Raw genomic sequence first — 25,981 nt, forward strand, 5'->3', positions numbered from 1 at the left:
GCAGCAGTATATTTGGTCGCAATGAAACCAAGACGGCAAGAATTCGTGTTTTTTGTTGGATGCAACTGCATTGCATTTGATTGCTTCACGAGTAGTAGGTCGCGCGTTCGACTCGGATGGAGAGCGGAATGCACAATAAAGGCATTCGTGATACCGTGCTACACGCGAACGGTAATCAAGGAGTTAAAAATTGGAGCAACCACTACGGCGCTTCGGAAAGTTGAAATTCGTGCGCGTATCAGCGAAGTGCGTTGTTGGGAGCAATGCCGCCTGGGGAGAAGCGAGCGTTAAATAACGGACTAGAAATGCTCGAAAAGGTTACATGCTCATTTCGAACCGCCCAAATTAATCCAATCGAGGCGACGCTGCCCATCGGCATACCAATCTCTAGTGCGCCTTTCTGCGTGGTTTCCGTCATAGAATAAAGAACCAACTTGTATCCGTCGGCAACATCGCTACAATTCCTTAAAAACGTTCCTAGTCATGCAGCCTAGTGAAGTTTGAGAGCTACTGCCTGTAAAAGGAGTAGCAGAGTTTTAGCAGCAGCTGTTGCGTTGACCACGGAACAGGCAATGGAAGAGTACTCGATTGAATGCGGCGATCACCACGGCATCGGCATCAGTAGTTACTGAAATGGCGTCAGGCGGGGACGCGACCTACCTGGCCCTGCTGGGTTTGGCCGAAGAGTTCCGCACCATGAGCCCTCCGAGCATGAAAAACTGTATACGCTGCCTTTTAGCCGTGTTCCAGCTCAACCCTGCTCCCAGGATCGAGGCTTTGACGCACCTTCAGCTGGGTCAAAACCTCATGCTGTACACCAACAACGCTGATCTTGCTCAGTCACATCTCGAAAAAGCAGTATGTTTCCTCAATTATTCCTCTTCTTTTGCCTGTGAAGTATCGCTAGTTACGAAAATTCTTCATATTGCACTTATGCAATGGCGAACAAGCGCTGGTAGTGGTGATTTAGCTATTTAACTGTCGTACTCGGCGCACTAAACTTCGAAGTGACTAGTGTCACTTGCCATAGACGGAAAGTTTGTCTGTTTCTGTGCCGCATTAACATTTTATTCAGGAGTGGTGTAAAGCAGCAGATTAGATGCTAAATCTTATTACTGGAAGCTTCGATAGCCTTTTTTGTCAAGGCTCTTTACGATATTAAATGATATACTTGCAATTAAGTCAAACTGTCAACATTTTAGTTCAAGCTAGTTTTCATTTATCATTTTGTGCTTACATTATACCTTATTTTGTTACAGTGGTACCTCTCCCAGAATGTATCCTTGAAACCGATTGCCAAAGCTGTCTCTCTACTCCAGGCAGAACAAGAAAAAAAAAAAAGCGTTCATTCCTTGACATTTTGTGCAGATTGCAGGTATGGATGATGTGAAGTTTCAGGCGGCCAGTGCATTGGCCGATCTGTATGAAAGAAGAGTAAGTGCGTTGATGTCCTTTATTATTCATCGCTTTCAAATTGAGATAGAGCGTGCAAAACGTGCGAAGCAAAACAGTTTCAACATTACTGTGGTACTCCCATGCTTATTTTATGTTGTCCATGTCAGGGTCGCGGAATCAGTCATTTCATTTCACTATTATAGTAATCGTGACATCTGGCTTTAAATAACACCGCTGATTTTAGTTATTTGATCGTAGGCCGCATCTGGTGCATTTTTATACCGATATGTGTAATGTTCTTGTGGACAAGAACGTTACTGTGCTCGCAAAAAAAAAAAAAAGTATCTGTTGCCTTAAAAGTTCCTTGCATTTTTTTTTTAATTTGTAAAATACCTTAAAAGGCCCCTACATGGGGATTGAGTAAGGGGGGCATAAAATCAAGTACATACAATCTAGTAACAATAAAAAAAAAAGCACCAGCCAAGTGGACAGCCTAAATGTCGGAAACATATTAGCTACATAACGCTGCATATAAGTACAATAAAAAGGAACTCTATAAGTTTGTAACAAACGTATTGCAGTGCAAGAAAAAGGTAGAAAAAATAACACAGAACAGTGAGTGTGATATCAAGGGTTAAGCGAGTTGAGTGAGTGCTTGAATTTTTCACGGTCAGTTTCCGCAACTATGTTGCCGGGGAGGCTGTTCCAGAGCTGAATGGCACGTGGAATTGCAGACGAGTTAAATGCTTCTGTTTTACCATAGATGCGCGTGAAGCTGTGATGATTGTGTAATCTGTGTGACGTGTGTGATGATGTTTCTAGGTGCAGGGAACGTTTGTTAGTGTGGTGGGTGTATTTATGAAATAATGACAAAAGGGCTATCTCGCGACGATTACTTAGCAGCTGAAGTGAAAGGTTAGTCTTTATTTGAGTTGCGCTAGAACGGTAGTCATAATTCCGGGAAATGAAACGTGCGGCTCTATTTTGGATTGATTCCAGCATGTTAATTAAGTAATCTTGGTGGGGAGACCAGACTGGAGCTGCGAACTCTAGTCGAGGGCGAATAAATGTTTGAAATGCCAGTTTGCAAATAAGTGGAAGTGAGTTCCTAAGGTTACCTCGCAGGTAACCCAGTGATCGAGAAGTACTGGCACAGATGGTGGTAATGTGAGAAGTCCAGGAGAGGTTTGTTGAGAGATTTAGGCCTAGATATTTAAATGATGAGGTTCGAGATAATGGGACATTTTCAATACAGTAGGAATAGTCCAAGTTAGTGCGTTTGCAGGTGAAGGACACCACTTTGCATTTTGATGAACTTAGAGTCATTAGCCAGGTGTCACACCAATTAATAATTTGGTTAAGATCATTTTGGAGGATCAGGTGGTCATCGGAACTGTTAATAGAATGATAGATAATGCAGTCGTCAGTGAAAATGTGCATGCATGATAAGTTATTGGGTATGTCATTAATTTATATCAGGAAGAGTAAGGGACCAAGAACGCTTCCTTGTGCTACACCGGATGGAACATCTGAAAGGGGCGAGGAGAAGCTGTTAGCAAAAGTAAACTGCTGCCTGTTAGAAAGAAAATTTTGAAGCCAGGATAGAGTTAGTGAATCAAGTTTTAATGATGACAACTTCAAAAACAGGCGACAATGGGCTGCGCAGTCAAAAGCTTCAGAAAAATCCAGAAAGATGCTGTCAGTTTGAAGGTTTGAGTCCATGTCAAGATGTTAAATCTGTTGTAAATTCAAGCACTTGCGCTTCGCACGACAAACCTCTCCTGAAACCATGTTGATTATGAAAAAAGAAGTTGTTCGATTCTAGATGATGGTAAACATGAGATGCAATAATATGTTCCATCATTTTACAGCATATGCACGTTAGTGATATCGGTCGGCAGTTCTCAGCCAAGTATTTGTCAGCGTCTTTAAAGATGGGTATGACTTTGGCTGTTTTCCAATGTTGGGGTATCTAACCTGTCATTAAAGATTGATGAAAAATGTGGAATAAAAATTTGCTAGATACTGAGACTGTATTTTTTAGTAATCTTAGTAATTTAGAATTAATATTGTCAATACCTGCTGAAGACGAAACTTTCCAGTTATTACTAAGCTGAACAATACCATCAATAGTAACGTCAATAGGTTCCATATACCGGTAATCTAGGTCTGCAACAATGGGCAAATTAGTAATACTTTCTTTCGTGAATAAGGATGAGAAGAACTTATTGAAAACTTGAGCGCACTCACTGTTAGGAATAGGAATGTTGTTTTCTTTATTGTGTAACGAGATGTCATTAGTATGGCGTTCAGGAGATAAAATTTGCCAGAACTTTCTGGGATTAGATTTGAGTAGTGAAGGAAGGTCTTGGGAAAAATATTTATTTTTGGCTACACTGAGAGCAGAGCAATTTAGCTACATTCGTACTTAAATATTATGTAGATTCGAGATTCGCTTATAGAAATTTGTGTCGTGGACGCACTGTTCACTCACCTAAGAGGACAAACCAAGGCCACACACACGCAAGAAGGTTAATACTAGTTTCTATTTAACAATTAAAAATTTAATTGTTTTTATAATATTTTGTTATCCATTTCTTGTTGTGATGTAAGTCTTAAACGTCTCTGTAACAAACAATGGTGGCATACCAACATAGCCGAACACCTAAAAGGGATTTTTCCTTGCATAGTCATGATGTAAGGCATGGAAACAGCATCACATATTGTGGCTGCCTGTGCAGAGATATGGCACGAAAAAGTGATGCCTTACAAACAGTTAAGGCAGCACCTTTGACTCATATGTGTAAGAGCTATTGTTACATTGTCTCTTTACATTGCTTGAATCAGAACCAGACAGCACTTGCGAAGCAAATCCTGAATACAGCCATCGAGTGTTCCCGCCACTCTACGCTTTGGCATTGCCGTCTCATCTTCAGAATTGTTGTGAGTACATATATATTTTTGTCTTTTTTTTCTAAAGCATGTTCATTTGTTTCAATGCAAGTGGTGTTAGAGGAAGTGCTAACACATGTTTTTGAAGTTGTAGAACCTGTACTACATGCTTCTTCCACCTAAAAGAATAACACTTAGCAATTGTGGAGATTGGGAAACACTTTAAGATGTTTTATATTTGATACTAAAGTTGACCTTGGATGGCTGGACCTGGCATCATTGACATTTTCATGACGTGATAACAAAGAGCAGAATTTGCTGACATTATATAGCAATAAGGCTTGTTAGGATGACATGGTCATGAACGTATTTCTCATGGCTGCACTCAAATTGGGCAGCCACAGCAATCACAGGAATGGATCTAGCAAGTATGTCAATGTATGCACCTGCTGGGTACTGAGACTGGTTTGTAGGAATGAGGGCTATAGTAAGTATTTAGGGCGCTGTGACACTTGCTAGTATTTATTCTATAGTTTAGAAGGTCTGAACTTTATTCAGCACAGGAAAATTACAACTCGTAGATGTCATTTCAGTACTCCTTAAAGGGTCTCTTAGAGGTTTTTTTTTAAATGATGCTGGTAATAGCAAAGTTGCAGGTGTTTGATGAGTGAAAGGTTTTTTTTTTTAAATGATGCTGGTAATAGCAAAGTTACAGGTGTTTGATGAGTGACTGTGTGGCTGCTGTAGTTTCTTGCTCGTCTTCACTACCCTCACCACATGCGCTCTCTCTCCTGCTTGCGAATAGCCTCACCAACTGCATGTAGTGCAGCAAAAGCTACAGGTTACATCAAAACACCCAAAGAAAGGCTCCTTCATTGCTTGACCCTTTCACTCTCCGCTTGACACCAACTGAATGGAAGCTTCATAAAGGGATTAGTGGCACACAATGGGCAAGACCCCATCCGTTTCAGAATGTGCAGGCGGTTCTCGTCACGTTGGTGCTATCATCTCTCGTTGACTGACCAATTATCAGCTTTTGCCGTGGTGACGTCATGACATGTGAAGAAGTGACAGGAAAAGCCCAGAAAGAAGCACGGGATTGTATTTTGAATTTGTGGCACTCCCCCAGCATATACCACTGGCATGTTTGCAAAAGATAATCGTCACAGTTTACTGCGTTTGATCCAGGCGTTTATTTAAAAATGTCAAAAAAAAATGTCAGAGGTGGCTTCGGGCCCTTTCAGATATGAAGAAGAAAATATATTTCTTTATTTGTTCCCCACTGTTAAATGCACTTCTTGGCAGCTAAGGCTGAAGTTTTACACCAGATTAGAAAGCTATGCTCAGTGGCTATAATACTATGCTAGCAAAAGGCATCCCAGAAATAAAAGAGGAGTAACAAGCTTAGAGACATCACCCATAATCTCCTTTACTGTCACAAATGCAATTTAGCAGCACCTAAAGAAAAGTAAAAATTTCTGTATTCGACCTTTGTCATGAGAAAGCAAGCAAATGTGAACAAACTAGGGGTGTGCAAATATCAGAAGTTTTGAGCATGGGTTCAATAGTTTTTTCTTTTTTTATTTGACGACTTATTATTCAGAATTGTCAAGTGGTCCTTCTGTTTCAATATAAGGGAAAACGATACTATTTGTAGTCTTGGGCAGTAAGACTGATTCAAGTGAGGACGATTTCAAATGACAGCAGCAGCTGCTGTAAGACAGCAGCAGTTGTTGGCAAGAGGCACCAGTTTCTGAGCGAAAGTAGGGTCCAGTTAACTTCTGTTCAATAATTTCAAGTCATTCAATAAGAATGCCTCACTTTTAGGCAGCTTATGAATCTGCTGAATTGGTGTAAGCAAAGCAATCTATTATTTGGCCAGTCTTACCAGGCTTGCATTCCATTAAAATAATGTGTGATGCTCTGGTACCCTACGTATTTCCTTCAATTAACACAGCACTCTACCCACATCTAAGGATCTACTGCTGTTGTTTAATTACTGTAATTATCATAGTGCACCAGATAAGTGAAAGCAGTTTTTATTGTTTAGAGACTTCTCAGTTGGCTGGATATCCAATTGTGGATGGCATTATGTGCGTGCATTAAATTTTATGCGAGCCTTTCTTACCAAACAAGACCTTGTGCAAATTTTATATCTCACTTTGTTTAGAAGGGGGAACCCTGATTGCTTGTAGAGATTGCGTGCTATGAGTGCGACATACGTGGCTGAATATGTGTCAAAGCTTATTTTTCTTTCCCTTTTGTGTGACTTTTTGATTGTACAAATACCAGTGTACATGAGAGGTATCAAAGGTCTGTTTACACAATTACAGTAAGAAAGGGAAGTGGTCAAAAGCGAGGGCCTGTTGCAATGTAATTGCGCCACAATGGAAGCAAAGCTGGGCAGGGTACAAATTAAAGCTTTGATCAATCACTTTATTACAAGCATTTCTTGGCTTGATTTGTCCACAGCAAATGTTTGCCATGGAACGAGACTATCCAAGTGCCTGCAGCTTTTTGAGCATCGGGGCAGAGTATGCTCACATGATGGGAGCACAGTACACACGTATTCTTTTCCTTCTCAGCGAAGGCATGGTGAGTTTACTCCATTTAACACAATGTGCCCGAACCCATTAATAAGCGTTACAAGTCAACTTTTTTGTCCACCGTAAATTCAGTTATAACCATGCAGCTCGGCTCTATATTTGTCGTTACCGTGTGCTCCGGTATTCAGGGTGGCAACCAAAAAAAGAAAAAAAAAGGTGCAACTTTTGGCAATAACCAGCTATAATAGACCACCATTTTAAGTCTAATTTTATTTTTCTCGTTTGTGTATGGTGTTAGTTTTATGGGTGCTGCAAATCGAAAGTTCCAGTATCACAAAGTGCATAAAGTATGTGTCAAGTGGTTCAGCTAGCTATTACTTGAACCACTTGGGGCATACTTTGCACTTCATGATACTGTAACTTTCGACTCGCAGCACCCATAAAACCAACACCATACACAATCGAGAGAAATAAAATGAGTCTCAAACTGGTGGTTCATTATAGCTAGTTGCTGCTAAAAGAACTTTTTTTGTTCACTTGATGTGGGTTTCTTCAATTTAAATTCACCGGAAAGTGTATTCCATGTAATACAGCGTAGCAGAGGACACAATCCTCACCTCAGTCATTTACTTGTAGTTGCAAATTCATTACAGAAGAGAGCAGAAAACCTGTAGGCATGTATAGCAAATATTCTGTGCAATCATTATAAGGCTGTGGAAGTAAAAAAAATCAACACATGCACTCGCGGAAAAAAAAGTTGTAAAATAAACTTATATGGCAAATTTGGCATGAGCTGGTGCATGAAAGGCAAAAAATGAAAGAAAGCACCAGTACTGTATTTCACTCTTGTAGGTAAATTTTGAAAATAACAATCCGAACCTATCAGAATCTGTGATGCTAGCAACGTCAGATGGAAGGCTGTTTCAGTCAATCTTTGCGGGAATCTACTTAAAAGGATTTTTAAAAGCTGGCTTATGTGTGAAACTGTGACTTCTAGACTTCTAGAAGCTGTCTTCAGTTATTCAGTGCAACATTGAAACTAAACGCCTGCATTGACTTTGGCCACAGTGGGTCTCAAAACGTTGGGGCCATCCTGTCAATAGGTGGTATCCAAACCCATGTCTCACAGGGTGGCACATTCTGGATGTTAAATGCGGATCTTAAAGGCTATGCTTTTGCTTGTTGAATTGATTTTGGGAGCCAGAGACACATTACGAATTTCTTGTTCAAGTGGTGTTGCTTTTTCTTTCTTTTTTTTTTTTGCAAAGGCAGAAGTGCCAGAATGCATGAAATCTTTGCTGTAAAAAAACCTGTAATGCATCTCATTTACTAGGTCATTGTTAAATATCCCCATTTATCAATTAAGAACACTTAGTTTGGCCATTGCTGCCCCCTTTCACGGTGTTCCTATTATAAATACCATGACCCATAACCTCCATATCCATTAAGAATGGTCCCATAGCACATGTGGGAATCCTACATAAAAAAACCATGTGTTCCTGTTACTCACATGGGAAAATAAAATATTGGAGCTATGGAGCACATGGAGTTGTTGAAAAGATATGTCATTTGGCATTTGCTCCTCAGTGCTCCATGAGTGTGAGTGGAATGTACAGTCGCCCACAAATTAATGCAGGACACGCAAATGCAGTGTAGCTGCTGTGGCTGCATGTGAAAGCAAATCTTTGCAACCATACTGGTGCCTAGAGGCATGGCTTTGTGTCATCTGCTACACTGTTTGAGCACGTCGATGGAAAAGCTTATTGGAGTCAATGACGCAGGCTTGCTAGTGTACTGGGCTTGAAGTGGTGAAACTGCCATCTGTTTGCACACAGCATCCTAACTCAAGGTTGGCTTGCCACAGTGGCGATACTCTTCACTCCACCGCACTAAGATGCAGGCTTGGCAGGTCCAAATGAAGTAGCAGATGAGATGAAACTATGGCTGTAGGCGTCACTGTACAGATTTGATTCAGTGTGTGGCATCTGCAGCTGCACTGGTGCTCCATGGAGCGCAGCCACACTTTCGCTTGCCGCTCAATATTTTGTGGGTGGTTGTACCTGATGCTAATGAAATGCCTGGATTGGCAGATGACACAAAGTTGTGAAGTGTATGTGGAAAAGTGTCTGAGCAATGTGCAGACACTTCATTAAGATAAATCGAAACTGTGCCACAGAACTACTGCTTCCATCATATAGAAGGCCAGCTATTTAATAAGCAGTAAATTGGGAGACAGGGATGTACAATGTTGCAAGGCTGCACTCGAGGAGCGTGTTTATTGAACACTGCCTGTTGTTTCTGTTGTCTTCTGTCCTCTTCTCCCTTGTGCACCACTAGCTGCTGATGGTGGATCGCAAGCTGGCTGAGGTGCATCAAGTACTGAGTCAGGCAGGACAGCTAGTGGAAGCATGGCAGGGCTCCACCCAGCACAAGGAAGCGCTCAAGGTGTTCTTCCTTGTCCTACAAGTCTGCCATTACCTTTCTGCGGGGCAGGTTCGTGACCTTCTGAGCCACGCATATTCTAGTGAATGTTATGCAAAGGAGTGTAGCTGTAATATCATTGAGTATTTGCTTGTTCATAACCACATACTGTTTGCGCAATAGCACCATGTCGAAAGGGTGTATAGCAGCCATTGAAAGCGCTGGTAGCGACATCTTGTAATTTAAAGCTTAAACAGGGGGCACATAAAGCTAGTACTACAGGGACCTCATACATCATATTGTGGGTTGCGCAAATAACAAATGGATGAAAAGGAAGAAATGACTGACATTACGCTCGTGTTGTCCATTTATTCATTCTTGTCTACGTGTTGTTTGCGCAACCCACAGTATGAATCAATACCAACATCCCCAGTTGATAGTACTTTCTTACTGCTGGTGTAAAGCGTTGACAGCAACATAATCATTAACATGCAGTCCTTTTATATGATTTTTTGACGAGAACGCTCACGCAACACAAAAATAATTCAAACACAACAACGTCAGGTGATGCTGAGTGGTATGACGGAAGTCACGGGGATTATCTCGTAAGTGACATTGGTCACTTGACGTAGAATGCGGTAAGGGCCTTTGTAGCACGGAAGGAGTTTCTCGGAGTGCCCCACTTGGTGACAAGGGGACAAAAGTAGTACGAGAGAGCCTGGTATAAAGTATGTGTCATGATGGCGGCGATTGTGAACATGCCGTTGAGTTTCCTGTGATGCCAACAAATGAGTATGTACGAGCTGGCGTGCATGGTCAGCGTGGGCGATGGCGTCGCAGGCCTACTCAGTCCGCAAATCCTGTACTAATGGGAGTGAAGTGTCCAATGGTAATACGGGGTCATGACTGAAAAGCAACTAAAAGGGGGAATACCCAGCAGTATCGTGGCATGATGAATTATAGACGAACATGACATAAGGCAGCGCCACATCCCATTCCTCGTGGTCAGGTGAAACATATTTCGATAGCAAGTCAGTAATGTCAGTAAGGTCGCTCAGTAAGGCCGGTGGTCTGGGAATGGTAGGAGGTAGCCAGTTTGTGCTTGGAAGAACAAAAGTGTAGGATATCGGTGATGACTTAGAAAAGGAAAGTGCGGCCGCAGTCTGTAAGGAGCTATCGCGGAGCGCCATGCACTAAAATGATATCCCGCAGTAGGAAATATGTGGTGTCAGTTGCGCAGCTTGTGGGAAGTGCCCAAGTGATGGCATAGTGCGTCGTGTAATCAGTAGCGACAGCGATCCACCTGTTGCCGAAGCTGGACTCAGGGAAAGGGCCAAGGAGATCCAAACCAACGCGAAAGAATGGCTCAGGTGGAATGTTAATCGGCTGTAAGTACCCGGCAGGAAGCATTGCTGGCTTTTTCCGATGTTGACAGAGCTTGCAAGCAGCTACATAGCGCCGTACGGAGCGTGTGAGGCTCGGCCAGCAGAAGTGGCGGCGCACGTGGTCGTAAGTGCAAGCAACCCCAAGGTGTCCGGCAGTTGGGACGTCATGAAGCACCTGGAGCACGATTGAGTGGAGGTATTGAGGAGCGACAAAGAGAAGGGGAGAACCGTCAGGATGAAAATTGCGTCAATACAATGTCTCGTCGTTGAGGACGAACCACTGTAATGATGGATCAGTAGGAGCAGATTCCATTCGGTCAATGAGGGTCTACAAAGTAGCATCATGGCGTTGCTCGTTGGCCATGTCCAAAAGCTGAGAAATGGAAAGAACACTTGCGGAAGTGTCCGTGTCGGCATTGGCAGGCATGTGTACAGGGCAACCGGACATGCAGTCGGCGTCCTTGTGTAGGCGACCAGACCTATATACCACCGAATAGGAATACCTTTGTAGCTGCAAAGCCCATCGTCCAAGCCTCCCTGTGGGATCTTTTAAGGACGAAAGCCAACAGAGGGCTTGGTGGTCCGTTACAATAGAAAAAAGCCTGCTGTATAACTAGGGGTGGAATTTCACTACTGCCCACACAAGGACCAAACATTTGCACTCGGTAATAGAGTAATTCCGCTCCGCAGGTGACAAAAAACGGCTAGTGTATGCGATGACACGTTCACGGCCGCGTTGAACTTGTGCCAAGACGGCACGTATTCAGTGGCCTATGGTGTCGGTGTGCACCTCTGTAGGAGCTGAAGGAGCGAACTGTCCTAGAATCGGTGGAGTAGTGAGCATGGTGGTAAGTCGAGACAATGCGGCGGCCTGAGAGGCTCCCCATAAAACCGGCACACTTTTCTTCAGAAGATCTGTTAGAAAACGTGCAATGGTGGCAAAATCTTTAACAAAGCTGCGGAAGTAAGAGCAAAGGCCCATTAAACTTCCGACATCTTTTGCAGACTGTAGAACAGGAAACTCTTTCACGGCGTGAATTTTCTCCAGGTCCGGTCAGATGCCAGTCGCATTGACAACATATCCAAGAACAGTAATTTCACGGTGGCCAAAGTTACATTTCTTGGGGTTGAGCTGTAGACTGGCCTTGCGAAAAACAGCAAGTACAGTTGAAAGGATATCAATGTGTGTGCTGAATGTGGGCCAGAACACAATATCATCTAAGTAGCAGAGATAAGTTGACCGCTTGAATCCTTGGAGTAATGAGCCCATCATGCTTGGGGTACGCAATAGCATTGCATAGCCCAAAAGGCATAACATTGAAGTGGTAAAGACCATCATGCATTATAAAGGCGGTCTTCTCACGATCAAGATCACCCACGGCAATTTGCCAATATCCGGACCGTAGGTCGATGGACGAAAAATACTGTGCCCTGTATAGGCAATCGAGGGCGCCATCGATACGAGGTAGTGGGTAGACATCCTTCTTCGTGATGTGGTTGAGGTGGTGGTAATCGACGAAATCTCCATGCGCCGTCCTTCTTTTTGACCAGCACGACTAGTGATGCCCAGAGACTTGACGATGGCTCAATGATGTCTTTTGCCAGCATCTTGTCTACTTCCGTTTTGATGATGTGGCGCTCTGAAACTGAAACTCGGTAGGGTCGCCGATGGATGGGTGGATTAGGTATCTGCCTGTATGTATACAATGTTTTGCTTAAGGGTCAGTTGTTCAGGTTAAATATGTCCTTGTACGAAAGCAATAAACTACAGAGCTTTTCAACCTCTGCAGGTGTGAGATTTGGGGCGATCATTTCCCGAATGTCGTTGTCTAAGTACGATTGGCAGACTGGAAAGGCAAGCATTGACGGCAAAAGTCTCAATGCAGCTAACTTCTAACGCAGTGGTCATAGCCAGGGTGATATTTTTAGGCAGAATTTGCTTAGTGACCCCAAATTTCACCACGGGGAGATACGTGTCTGTGACCTGCAGTATTGTATGCGGGACAGTAACATTGTGTGTGATAATGATGGCAGTTAGAGGAGCGGAGATGTAATCAGCATCGGGAACGGGCGTGGCAGGTGACATTTTGATGTATGTAAAGACCTGTGGTGGAACGTGAACAAAATCAGTAGGTCTTACGCGAATTTCGTGTGGTGTCAGAGGAACATCCAGTAGAGGCAGGTCAAGACACACAGTACTTGAGGAACAATTGATGAGCACTGAATGGGCAGAGAAGAAGTCTAGGCCTGGTAGGAAATTATGGGGCATTGGTCAAGCACAGTGAAAAGGATGACAGTATGGCGACTGGAAATGCTCACACGTGCAGTACACATTCCGGCCACGCTCACCATGCTGCCGTTGGCGATTCGTATGAGGCGACTAACAGCAGACGTAACAATTTTCCTTAAATGGCGGCTTAGGCTGCTGGTCATAATCGATATTTGTGCTCCGGTATCTCTGAGTGCTGTGACAGGTGGGCCATCACCTTGGACGTCAAGAAGGTTATGTCTCGTAAACAGCGTCAAAGGAGGATTTTGCAGTGAATACAACATTGCAGCACTACCTCGAAGTATCGCATTGCCTAGTTTTCTTGCTAGGGCGGTCCTGGGTAGGTCGGTGAGGGTGAGCGGTGAAGCTTGGGTGGACGTGGCTGGCGATGTTGAGGTGAGGGTGAGTGAGCATAGCGTCGAGCCAAGGTAGTGGCGTCGGAGGCGTCGTAGAAGCGACGGGTTGAAGAACTTTGGGGTGAACTTGAATTTTAGAAGGTGTTTCGAGGCGGGGATGGCCAATGGCTCCGGCAGTGATGGGACACGTGAGCGATTCGGCTGCAGCAGAGACAGATCAGCCTGTCATCAGGTGTACGCCAGTGCGATGGATTCCGGGCAGCATAGGGATAACGGGCACTGAAGGGCGGAGTGCAACAGGACTGAGGCATAGGAGCAGGGCCAGTGTCAGGATGACTCAAGGAGCAGGTGTTGGGAAGACCCATATTAGTGATCTCCTGGCAAACCACAGACTGAATCAGTGATGCCGTCTCAGCAGTGTTGTTCCAAGACGTCTGTTGGGGTGAGGCAGGAAACGCTGCTTCGAGTTCGCGGTGTATAATGTGGGTCACGTTTTCGCTTGGTGGTGGCAAGCTAGATTGGTCGGTGGGGTAAGTACAAGAAGAGGTCGCTGCAGTATTTGGAAGCCGTGTAAATTGATTGTGTATACGGCGACTCTTCGTCTGCTCTAAACGGCGACATTCCTTCATGATGGCATTGACAGTCGATAAGCCTCTGAAGACCAGAAGGTTGAATGCGTTGTCCACGGTACCTTTCATAATGTGTCCAACCTTGTCCGCTTCTTGCATGGTCCTGTCGATTGTAGGAGACATACGACTCAGTAGCAGTTTGGGCACACGTGGCGAGTTGTTGCTTGGCGGCTAGTTTTCGACCGGTCGGATTGGCAAAAACGTCGGACAGCTTCTCTTTAAACATTTCCGAGCTGGTTAGCTCTTCCTCGCGTGTGTAAAACCACGTTTGTGGTGTTCTTTTGAGGTAGAACATGACATTGGCCAGCATTCTGGTCGAATCCCATCTGCTCACCTTGCTGACATGCTCATACATCTTCAACCATTCTTCTACATCAACACCATTGAGGCCGATGAACTTTCCGGGGTCTTGCGGCTTAGGTAGAGCAACGTACTGGGCATGCGTAGTCCGCATTGCAGCTGCAGACGCGATGCCTTCCACTGGAAGCATATTCCCAGGCTGGATGAGAGGCCCACTGCGGAGCTCCATGGCGAAGATGTGTACCCCACATGTCCACCAAAATGTCACAGGTATAAAACTACACAATGTACTTACAAGAGATACATATAAACAGCAGCTGAGAATCCCGAGAAGCTGTTGCCACTTCGTCGTCTTCACCGTCGTCGACATTGTCCTCTTTTCCCACCGTAACAATGCATTTAAAAAGTTATTTGCTAGGTTTTTTCATAGAGTTCAACATGCACATATTTTCTGAAAAATTTCATAGTTAAGCACTTTGTTTAGCAAAAAAAAAGCTTCTTTAAAATCATTAGTCGGCTTGATTGTACTTTGACATTTACTGATCCTGTAGCCGAGCTAAATTTCCTGAGTTTACACAAATATAATTTGCTTCAGAATGAGAGACTCTGCTAATGTTCTAGTTGCTTATGAAAAAGTTGTCAGAGGTCTTTAATATTTGGAAGTCTGCTTTTTGATTGCACATAGCATGACCAAATAAAACTCACTTGTGTGCTTTTATTAATGGTTACTAATAAGTTATAAGTTAATCATTTAATCAAAGGTGGAGGAGATATCATGCTTGAAAAGCTTGTGGCCCTTTATACGCAATGCTTCACAACTTCAAGTGTACCAGAGAGCTGGAAGAATGCCAACATTATAATAATCCATAAGAAGGGATATGTTAAAGAATTGAAGAATTATAGGCCCATTAGCTTGCTTTTGGTATTGTATAGAAGGTTCATCAAGATAATTTCCAATAGAATCGGGGCAACAATTGACTTCTATCAATCGAGAGAACAGGCTGGCTTCAGGAAGGGATATTCTACACTGGATCACATCCAAGTCATCAATCAAGTAATTGAAAAATCTGCGGAGTACAATCAACCTCTTTATAACAGGTGCGCGAGGTACTTGAGAACACAATGTTGACTTCAGACAGACAAGAATATCTTCAGCAAAAAATAGATATATTTTCACCAAACTTTGGGAAATACTTTTCTTATGGTTTATTTCCAGAATTACTCAACGAATCTGCCATCTGCAGCAATAACTGATTCAATTTGGCTTTGGAAATGGCTGCATGTACGGATCAGGTGGTCCTTAGAGATGTTGGTCATTAAGTCAGCAATGGCGGCCTTCAGTGAGTCTTTTGTATTATGTGACTGTTTGTTGGCCTCTCTCTCAATGGCGCCCCAGACTTAGTAGTTGAGCAGATTTAAATCTGGTGGATTGGGAGGCCACAGGGTGGGAGTGATGTGGTTGTAGTTGTCAGCCAGCCACTTCTGGGTGATACAGTTGGTGTGGGCAGGAGCTGAATCTTGCTGAAATGCATGAGGTCTTCCTTTCGAAACAGTCTCTGTCCAGGGCTTTACAACGGTGGCAAGCACCTCCATGTACGCGGCAGCATTAACGCGGAGTCATTTTGCAAAAAAGTGTGGCTGCATGACGTCGCCCTCATTGGTGACGATGGCTAACACCATCACAGAAGACGGAAATTTTGTGTGCATCACTATAGGCACCTCATAAGCGCTTGCGCGCAAAGTCACCTGTTATTACGGCAGTTAACTTTTTGGTCTTGGTCAAAGTTCTTTTCATCTGAAAAAAAAAACCCAGAGCCCCCCCCCCCCCCCCCCATTCCAGGCTCCTCAGATCTCTTCAGCTTGCTTAGCAAGTGCTTGGACTGGAGCAGACGATTCTCCCAAGTTTTATCGGACATGAATTGCCCCCTCCTCATGACATAGAAATGCTACCTCAAGTCCTCATGCACAGTGAGCCTGACAGTTGACTGTGCAACTTGGAGCTCTTTTGCCATGATCCGCATTGGCTTCCCTGGGTTGTCACTCACGATGACTTGCAGCCGCCGGAGAAAATCAGGGGTTCTGACGAGGTCTGACCACTGACTGTGCTTCTTCCTTTTCGCCACAGATGCCGCGTCACCGCCAGAACACATCACTTCTATCCGCACCTTGTAAACAAAAGACTTTGCGACATTCAGAAAGGTGGCAATTTCCAAGTCGCTGTGGTGTGCGGTCAAGGCGATGAGGACTGCATGGTGTTTCATTTCCTGCATCAGTCTGTATGCCTCCATCTTTGAACAAACCGCACAGTATGAATGATAAGGGGTCAACGAACAAGAAGCTGCACGCCTAGATAGATATGATGAGTCTGCTGGTGTCTATGCTGATAAGGAATAGTGTTCTCGAATACCTCGCACACCCGATATGACTTTCATAGGTTATGAAAAGGCATTTGATTCAGTAGATATTCCAGCAGTTGTAGAGGCACTGCATAATCAAGGAGCACAGAGGTGCTATAACGTAAAGCTATTCCAAACTTTTCTATTCCAATTCTGCAATTGGCCCTCTGCCGATTGGTCAAAAACTTTTTTGGACCACCCCACATTGCCTCTCTGTCATGTGACGTCACGAAAACTGCAGTAGCTCCCAATCTGGGATGATGTGTATGCACTGATTATGTATGATTCTGCCTAACAAAAGAAAAATAATTTCTCATACGACGCCTTTTCGCCATTAACCCTCTGCTATTGGTCAAAAGGTTTGAGGCTGCATCCACTTCACCTGTCTGTCACTCGACGTCACAAAACCGCGAAAACTCATTGCATCAAAGTGACGTGTACACGTTAAAGATGCGTTAATATGCTGCAAAACTGGATTTTTTTCTGAATAGCCGGAGGTTGCCCTGTTCCAAAAGGAATAGAAGTTGGCTGCCGCCGATCACTCAGGCACTGGTTACTCGCACCTGCCGGAGAGCATGGGTTTATTTGCGCATAACGAAACCCTTTCTGCATGTATACGACATCGCACTGCCAACTCTTATTTGCTGAGGATCCGTTTTAGCGGCATTTTTAACTGTCTGTTGCATGCCACCGCGATTTTGGACAAGCCATCACAAGCTAAGTGAGGAAAAGTGGACCAGTTGCAGGCGCTGGCACTTCCCTAGTCGTCTGGTTATCTATTTTCAGTGCGCTGGCTCAGCCCCATCGAAACCCTCTCCACTTGAGTGTGCTCCTCGCCTCTTGTCAGCCAATTAGATAAGAAGAAACGCTCAATGTAGGCAGTGTTATTCATTTTGAAAGCAAACAAAAGTGACCTCCTATAAATGAGGAGAGCGTTTGATTGGGCTCTTTAGGCAATGCTGTGGGTCACCGCCCAATGCTTGTGTCGGCAGTTACATAAATTCGACATCAGGAGATTGGAATAAAAACATATTGGAATAGTCTTGCGCTGTAGAGCCCCAGGAGGCATATGTGAATATCTTCGGAAATATCTACAAAGATTCCACAGCTACCTTGGGTCTCCACAAGAAAAGTAGAAAGTTACCTATCAAGGAAGGGGTCAGGCAAGGAGACACAATCTCTCCAGTGCTGTTCACTGCAAGCTTAGAAGAAACATTCAAGCTGCTTGACTGGGAAGGCTTGGGAGTGAGGACAAACGGCTAATATTTCAGCAACCTTCGGTTTGCAGATGACATTGTCCTGTTCAGCAACACTAGGGACAAATTACTACGAGTGATCGAGGACCTTAACCGAGAAAGTGTAAGAGTCGGGTTGAAGATTAACATGTAGAAGAGAAAAATAATGATCAATAGCCTGGCAAGGGAATATATATATATATATATATATATATATATATATATATATATATATATATAGAAACTTTATTTGACAGGAAAAGATATTAAGGAGGTGTGGGTGGAGCCCCTCAGTCCAGGGCCCCACTGGCCTCTGCCGTCTGCCTGACCTGGCTAATTAAGGACTTTTGTCCTGCCAAGTCGGAACGGGCGAGCTGTGCCTCCCACTGCTCCATTGTGTTATTGCTATTTGGACTGTGAGGTTGCTTAGTGCACTCCCAGGTTGCATGTATTAGTGTAGGTACGCCACCGCACCAAAGGCAGCTGGCCCTATAGTGAGTAGGATACATGGCATTTAGCATTTTTAGATGGGGGAATACCCCAGTCTGTATTTTGCTCCAGACGGTGGCCTCTTCCCCGTTAAGTTGGCTAAGGCCTCCAGCACCGTCCTTGCCAAGGGTGCTGGAGGAGTTGGCAAGGGAATAAGAGTTCCAAGATCGCCACTCAGCCTCTAGAGTCTGTGAAGGAGAATGTTTATCCAGGTCAGTTATAGTGGACCCTGATCATGAGAAGGAAATTTACGAAAAAATAAAGATCAGTTGGAGTGCATACAGCAGACATTGTCAGACCCTGACTGGAAGCTTACCACTATCATTGAAAAGAAAGGTGTACAATCACTGCATTCTACCGGTGCTAACATATGGGGCAGAAACTTGGAGCTTGACAAAGAAGCTGAAGAACAAGTTAAGGACTGTGCAAAGATGGATGGAGCAAAAAATGTTAGGCGTAACTTTAAGAGACGGGAAGAGAGTCTTGTGGATCAGAGAGCAAATGGGGAGCCATCTGCTGGTAGACATCAGCTAGACTATTAGAGTTACAGAATGGGTGCCAAAAAAAGGGAAGCACAGCCGAGGATGGTAGAAAATTAGGTGGGGTGATGAAATTTGAAAATTTACAGGCGCAAGTTGGAATCAACTAGCGCAAGGTAGGGGTAAGTGGAGGTTCCAGGTAGAGGCCTTCGTCCTGCAGTGGACATAAAAATTGGCTGCTGATGATGATGAATAGTGAATATAATAGTTGTTATTGTTGGCAGGTGAAGAGTGTGAAACCTTGCCTGAAGCAGCTTCAGCAGGGTATCCAGACCATCACATCGTTGCACTCAGATGAGGAGACTGTCCCATCAAATCCTGGAGATATGTTTCATTGGATGCCCAAGGAGCATATGTGTGTCCTGGTCTACTTGGTTAGTGCTGTTTTTATCCCACTAGTGCTTTTGCTTTATAGGAAGCACTCTTAGAATGAGAGCACAGGACAGCGCTCTGTCCTGTGCTCTCTACTCGCTTGTCCTGTGTTGCACTGTTGCTGTTTTTATTAGAGCACATGTTGATTTTGGTGCACGAACACTAATTTATGGAATTCATTTCTTAAGTTTGTTAAAGATGCTATCTCAGGACCGCATCAGTGAAAAATGACTGCAGTGTAGGTTAAGTGACAGAGAAAAGCATGTTGAGGGGTTCTATAAGACCTCTAAAGGTGCACACTCATGAGCACATAGTCGGAAGCTAGTGCCCAACCATGTGCCCACATTATTGATGGTGTATTGACAGTAGAACACCAGAACTATCTAACGGTCTTGGAACTACAAATGGTAAGATGACAGCTGTTGTTGAGGCTGTAACATTTCTTACCAGAGAGTGGAGGGCAGGAGGTTAAGGTTAGAGTCATTTATTGGGCTGATTCAAAGGGTGGAGGGGGGGTGGGGGCTGGACCTGCTTAAGGTTAAAGCTTGCAGGAGCTCAGCAAACTTGTGCTGCAAGCTTGTCTGAAGGGTTAACTAGCTCTAAGTCTTGTAGCTGTGGGTCCTGGGCATGCTGTAGTTTAGGGCTGGCATGCTCACTTGGTTGCGGCTTTCTCCAAAGTAGCTGTTTCTTTAGGTGCACTACTATAAATCAATGTAGTGTCTATTCATGTTAACCTTTGGTGGTGTTCTGTGCTCAGCACAGCTGTGGGAAACCTTTCCAATGGCATAAATGATTTTTCCGTTTAGACAAACGAGGCCTTTTCTGGACACGCATCTGCCATTTTGAACTCAAAGAGCTTAGTGAATATTTTCTTGCGGGAACTTTTAAAATAGTTGAAGCAATTAGTTGACCTGTGTTATTTATTCTTGTGCCTTTAATTTTTTATTTTGTTTGTTTATGTTACCATTTCATGATGGAAGATGGCTCTCTTTCCAGGTGACAGTGCTACATTCCATGCAGGCTGGCTACATGGACAAAGCACACAAGTACACTGATAAGGCTCTTATGCAAATTGAGAAGCTTAAAAGTGGGTGCAAGTCATCATATATGTTACTTGGGGAAGTGCAGCAGTATTTGTACGAGTGCAAATCAGAAAGCCTTTGCCCCCTATTTTTTATAAGCCAAAATAAGGTACATACAGGTAATTACAAATATATGTACTATTCTACGTGCCTTGCACTATTTTCCCACATTGTCCCCACACCAGTCCTCACACGCAGCCTCTCCAAATGCTCATTGTCATGCAAGTCTTCACGGCCTTTTGCGAACTCGCAACACCACCACCTCACACTTCTCGAGGCGAGACACCTTTCCCCATACGTGAGTTGCACTTCCCTGTAGATTTCAATGGGCGTTCGTCCCTCGCTCCATAGAAAACTAATCATGCTTTGTTACTTGTACGCCTTGAACGTGTGAAGCACAACCACCATCTTCAACAACTGACAGCAGTGCTGTGCCGCGGAGCTACCAGTAGATAAGACCTAGCGAGTCCAAGAAAGGTCCACCGCTAAGAATGGATATGTTGACTTCACATTTACAGCCATAATTTGGCTAAAAAAAAAATAATAAGGGCAAGGACTTTCTGATTCGCCCTCGTACCATTGTTTGCACCAATGTTTACGTGCCATGTTTACTTGCATTCCTGATGCCTTAAAAATGTCCCATCTCAGTGCCTTCAACCTGCTGCCTATGACATTATTTTTGGGAACTTGTTTCTCGAAGCTTGAATTTTTCTTGACCATTTGAAGAATCCAGTAGGTTAAAGAGAAACCAGGAGCTGTATCTTGTAAGAAAAACATTCTTTTTTTTTTCTGATTCTATTTCTTTTTATATCATCCATCATGCTGAGTAGTTGTGACCAGGGCCATGACTTTTTGGGAGCCACTGGCAAAGAGCAGGAAAAATGAAAAATGAAAATTGTTGCAAAATAAGACCTCAGGAACTATTTCTTATGACTATGCATTTTACATTTGAATCTCAGAGCTATTTCTCTTGTTCTTGTAAGGATGAGAAAGCTTTGTGTTGATCTGCTGCGGCGGTTTAGTGGTTATGGTGTTGCGCTGCTAAACACAAGGTCGCGGGATGGAGTCCCAGCTGCAGCGGCCACATTTCAATAGGGGCGAAATGCAAAAACATCTGTGGTCCCATGCATTGGGGGCACATTAAAGATCCCCTGGTGGTCAGAATTAATCTGGAGTCCCACACTATGGCATGCCTCATAATCAAATCTTGGTTTGGCACTTAAAACTCCAGAATTAATTCAATGCTTTGCATTTATACACAGCACATAACAAGAGTGTATTGAGCATCTTTGGAATGCAAAAGCTATAATTTCTTACTATATCAGATTTCGAGACATGAGCTTTTCTACTTTGTATGTGATTATTTTCTATTAGGAGGAGAATTACTTGTGTTGATTTACATTGATTACGGTTTTTTTTCTTTTTTGGGTATATATAATATCTCATACTAGGTATCAGCTAGAATCAGTCGGCTCCTTGGAGCTGCTTTCCGACTTATTTTTCTTTCCTCCAAGTCCAGTTGGATTTTGCAGTTTACATGAAATGGCTGCCATGGGGACTAGCACATAGCAAGGATGATGTCATTGCCATATTTACTTGCCAGATTGACTCCAAATTTCCTTTGGCCAGATTTCCTGTTCTTCATGCTTTTTTTCTTTTTTTGGCTGCAGTTGCCTTTCGTGAAGAAAAAATAAAGCTGGATCTTGAAACTCTCCTAACTGTTCTTTGGGACAGAAAATGGATTTTTGTTCATACAACAGGAAACAGCATTTGCCAAGCAGAAGGTGCTTGGCAAATGCACGTAGTACTGAGCCTGCTCATGTGTGCTAATTAGGTAATGGGCTAAAGTGAGCAGTCATTCTTACATTAATATGCTGTCATAAGGGGAAAGCTCTATGCATTGTGCCTTTTATGTGCAGATTGCCATTTTGACTATTCATTTGTACATTTCATACCGTGCCTAGTTGTCGACAGCAACCCAATCCTGCACTCATTCCAATTGCTGCTCCTGGAACATATTGCCATGTGTCGCTTGGTCATGGGCAATAAGACTCTCGCCATACAAGAGGTGCGGCTTTTTCTCTTTTTTTTTCAGTCACTATAAATAATTTACATAGCTCCTTGGTCTTGCACTACAAGTGTCATCTATTATATCTTATAGTACTCTTGAGCCCTATTAACTTTCTGCTCTGTTCTTTTTAGTCTTCTGTGCAAGGCTATCTATATTATACTAAAACTTAGATTTCCCAGAATTTTTGTGCCTTAGAGACAGAAATCGCTGAGGCAGCCCTGCATAGTTTCCCAGTAAACCATTTGAACTTAGTGTTCACATAAATTTCATTGCACGGAAGTAAAAATGGAAACAAAAGGTGCAGTGGGATGATGAAGCAGATGGTGAAATAGTCGGCGTCATTTTGGCACTGAAGGAAGCATAGCCGTCTGTAGAACCACTCACAGAGCATTATACCCTATCAAGCAATGGTCACTGAATGTCGCCAGTGCCCTTATGAATGGCGCTGTTGGTGGTGAGGCAGCCCAAGCTGTAATGCTGCATCAGAAGTGAAGTACGGCTGGCTACTGACAGTGTTTCCGGTGCATGCCAGCATCTATCGATGCCTCAGAAACTGTAAGCAGCCTAGGTAGCTGACAAAATGGCTATCCTAGATAACGGGACACTTTTGCACAAAAAAAAAAAAAAGAAAAGAACGTGTTTACAGAGTTGTGAATGGTTAAGAGCAAAGCAGAAGTGCCATTATTTGTCAAATGTTTCACAAAGGGAGCTGACCGCTCCATGTTACATGGTCAAGTTCTGCATGAGCTCATATCAGCATCACTTGCTGTTTGTTCATTCGTACAATGTAAAGTACTTGATGCGAGATAAGAAAATGCCTGCAGCTGTACAAAACAAGGAGCATAGCAACGGGAGGTGCTCCTTCAGCAAACAGCCTTAAGCTCCTACGGCAGTTGTTGGATAATGATGTGGCAGAACTTTCATCAGTGTACGTGGAGATGTGTTCCTCTACAGAAATTTTCATGCCACTCATGAGGTGCCATGCAAAGCTGCACGAGTGCAGAGCTGTGCAACCATAAAGCTGTATGGCATGAGGAGAGTTATTTGTGCGTGTTTTCACACTCCACACAACTATGGAGGGCAGGGGACATTGCACGATGATGAAAAGCTTTATTTATCCCTCATTAAAGGGAAGGGGTCAACGGAATAGAGGGTGGGAACTCCCTTCCACACTTTCCCCCCTCCCTCCTTGCCAGCTTAGTCACTCTCTCGGTGGCCTAGGAACTTTTGAAAAGAATAGTGCCACCTGCAGGTTTAGTGAAGATGAGCACGAGCATGTAAATTAAAGCAACATTCATTTATTTGCAGCACTGTTTAGAAGTCATAATATCAGAAAGTGCTGCAGTACAGGTTTCCTTAGGTGGGGTTCTGGACCCCATGAATTGCAAAATTTCATAAGTCGCGCACTTGTGTGCTTGCTCACACCTCAAAGCGGTGCTTAGATATTCTCTTGTGTTGAAAGCACTGTGCTGTTCTCTAGTTTAGCGCTTTGCTTGTGGAGCCTGAAGTCCTGTCTTCTTTTCTGCACAATGGCATGTTTTTCGTATAATTTGCCGTAAGTACCACTTGAAGCAGTGACAGCTTTCTTTCTGAATATTTTCCATTTGGGATTTGAAAAATAAAAGTTCGGGTACTTGCAGCTCGCAAACACTTGTCAATATTTTTCATCACTGCTTATTCTATTTCACAGGGCATGAGAAAGATTTTTTTTTCTTTTTTTGCACATCGGCACTTTGCAGAACTGTGAGCTGAATTCATTTATTTGCATTTGAATGTCATGTACAGGCATCCCAGGCCCTGCAGATATGTCGTCAAGAGCCCCGTCTGTTTGCCCGTCACAAACCTCAGCTGCATACACTCCTGGTGAGAAATTTTCAAGGCTGTTTATTTTAAACTTTCTGCTCTAATAATCTAAGAAGGACAAAGGACAAGTCCATAAACCGGTCACCATTGAACAACACCTGTGCTTGTGCTATCACAGATAGCTTTGTGTGTCTTATGTGTGTGTATCATACAATATACAAGGGCAACCTTGTTTCAAGGTCCGATCGATTGCGCAGTGAAAACCACAATGAAAATCAAAACTGTTTTATTTGGAATGTTTAGATACACTTTCTAGCTACTTCTTCGCATAGTCACCGCTCTGATTGAGACATTTGTCATATGGTACCAACTTTCCTACAACCTCGTCATAGAAGGCAGCCAGCTGTGCTTTAAGCCAATTCTGCACGCTGGTCTGCAGCTCGTTGTCTGAGTCAAACTGTTGTTCTCCTAGCCAGCGTTTAATGTGAGCAAAGAGATGGCAATCAGAGGGAGCCTAGTCCAGTCTGTATGGTGGGTGATCAAACACTTCCCATTGAAAATATTGCAGGAGCTTCTTGCAACTGCACATTGTCATGAAGAAGGACTATGCCTGATGACGACATTCCTCTTCGCTTGTTCTGTATTGCCTTTCGTAGACGTTCAAGAGTCACGCTGTATGAGGCTGCTGTGATGGTCGTGCCACATTCCATGAATTCCACCAAGAGAACACCATTGCCGTCCCAGAACACAGTATCCATACACTTTCAGCTGGAGAAGGTTCGCTTGAACTTCTTTGCTTTCAAAGAATCAGAATGCATCCACTGTTTGGATTGCTCTTTTGTTTCTTCAGTTTCAAAACAAACCCATGTCTAGTCCCCTGTGATGATTTTCTTCAGAAAGTCTTATCCTTCATCATGGTAGTGCTGGAGAAATGTGAAGGCTACGCCCATTCGCTGTGTTTTGTGATGTTCGGTCAGCATCTTGGGAACCCACTTCGCGCAGAGTTTGTGGTACTAGAGTCTCTCACTCGCGATGGTATAGAGAGCTGACCGTGAAATTTCAGGGAACAAATCGTTCAACATAGAAATTGTGAACTGTCGATTTCCTCGAATCGGCTGATTCACTCGCTGAACAAGATCATCGGCTGACACTCGCTTCCTTCCCTGCACGCCTGCATCATGAACGCCTGTGTGTCCTGCTTCAAAGTTCCTGCACCGTTGCCACACTTTTGCTGTCACCTATGAAAGTTGTACTGTACACATTACTCATTCGTCTGTGGATTTTAACTGCATTGCACCCCTTAGCATGCAGAAATCGAATGGCAGCACACGCACACACTCACGCTTAGTGAGAGACTATTGTTCGAGGCATGTTTACGTGCTCACTGCACACTCAGAATTGACAACTGCGACCATATGCAATTGATAGGCATACTAGAGACACTGCGCAACTCATCTGCACACAGTGTCATCTGCACACAGTGAGGTTCTCATTTCGTGACTGATCAGACCTTGAAAAAAAAAAAAAAAAGCCCTAGGTTTTTGTGAAGGCAGTGCTAATAGTAAAGGTTATAGACATTTATAGTTCGCTGAGAAAGGGACTGAATATTGTAATATTTGTATCTTGGGACAAGAACCTTAACACACTAGGATACCATAAGTTGGAGTTTGCCAGAAGTGTTTTCTGGCAGTAGTAATAAGAATACAGTCAAACCTCGATGTAACAAACATAAACATAATGGAACGATTAATTGTTGGGCTAGTTGGTTTTGCATAGCTGAACAAGTAAATTAGTGCGCTAA

General features: G+C 43.6%; 1 protein-coding gene across 2 annotated transcripts in view; it reads left to right on the forward strand.

The window, feature by feature from the left end:
* Positions 1-374: 374 nt before the first annotated feature.
* Positions 375-25,981, forward strand: part of Mau2 (Mau2 sister chromatid cohesion factor) — a 61,514-nt gene continuing 35,907 nt past the window's right edge. The window contains exons 1-10 of one of the 2 annotated variants that reach the window (XM_075680828.1): positions 483-858; positions 1,260-1,277; positions 1,369-1,434; positions 4,243-4,338; positions 6,760-6,882; positions 9,171-9,326; positions 19,077-19,226; positions 20,221-20,311; positions 22,271-22,374; positions 24,163-24,240. In XM_075680828.1, coding sequence (XP_075536943.1) covers positions 634-858; positions 1,260-1,277; positions 1,369-1,434; positions 4,243-4,338; positions 6,760-6,882; positions 9,171-9,326; positions 19,077-19,226; positions 20,221-20,311; positions 22,271-22,374; positions 24,163-24,240 — 1,107 coding nt within the window. In that variant the 5' untranslated portion in view covers positions 483-633. Of the gene's footprint in view, positions 859-1,259; positions 1,278-1,368; positions 1,435-4,242; positions 4,339-6,759; positions 6,883-9,170; positions 9,327-19,076; positions 19,227-20,220; positions 20,312-22,270; positions 22,375-24,162; positions 24,241-25,981 lie in introns of both variants that reach the window. The other variant, XM_075680829.1, reaches the window with a different exon arrangement.

Source organism: Dermacentor variabilis, chromosome 2, assembly GCF_050947875.1.
Source record: "Dermacentor variabilis isolate Ectoservices chromosome 2, ASM5094787v1, whole genome shotgun sequence".
Taxonomy (NCBI): Eukaryota; Metazoa; Arthropoda; class Arachnida; order Ixodida; family Ixodidae; genus Dermacentor; species Dermacentor variabilis.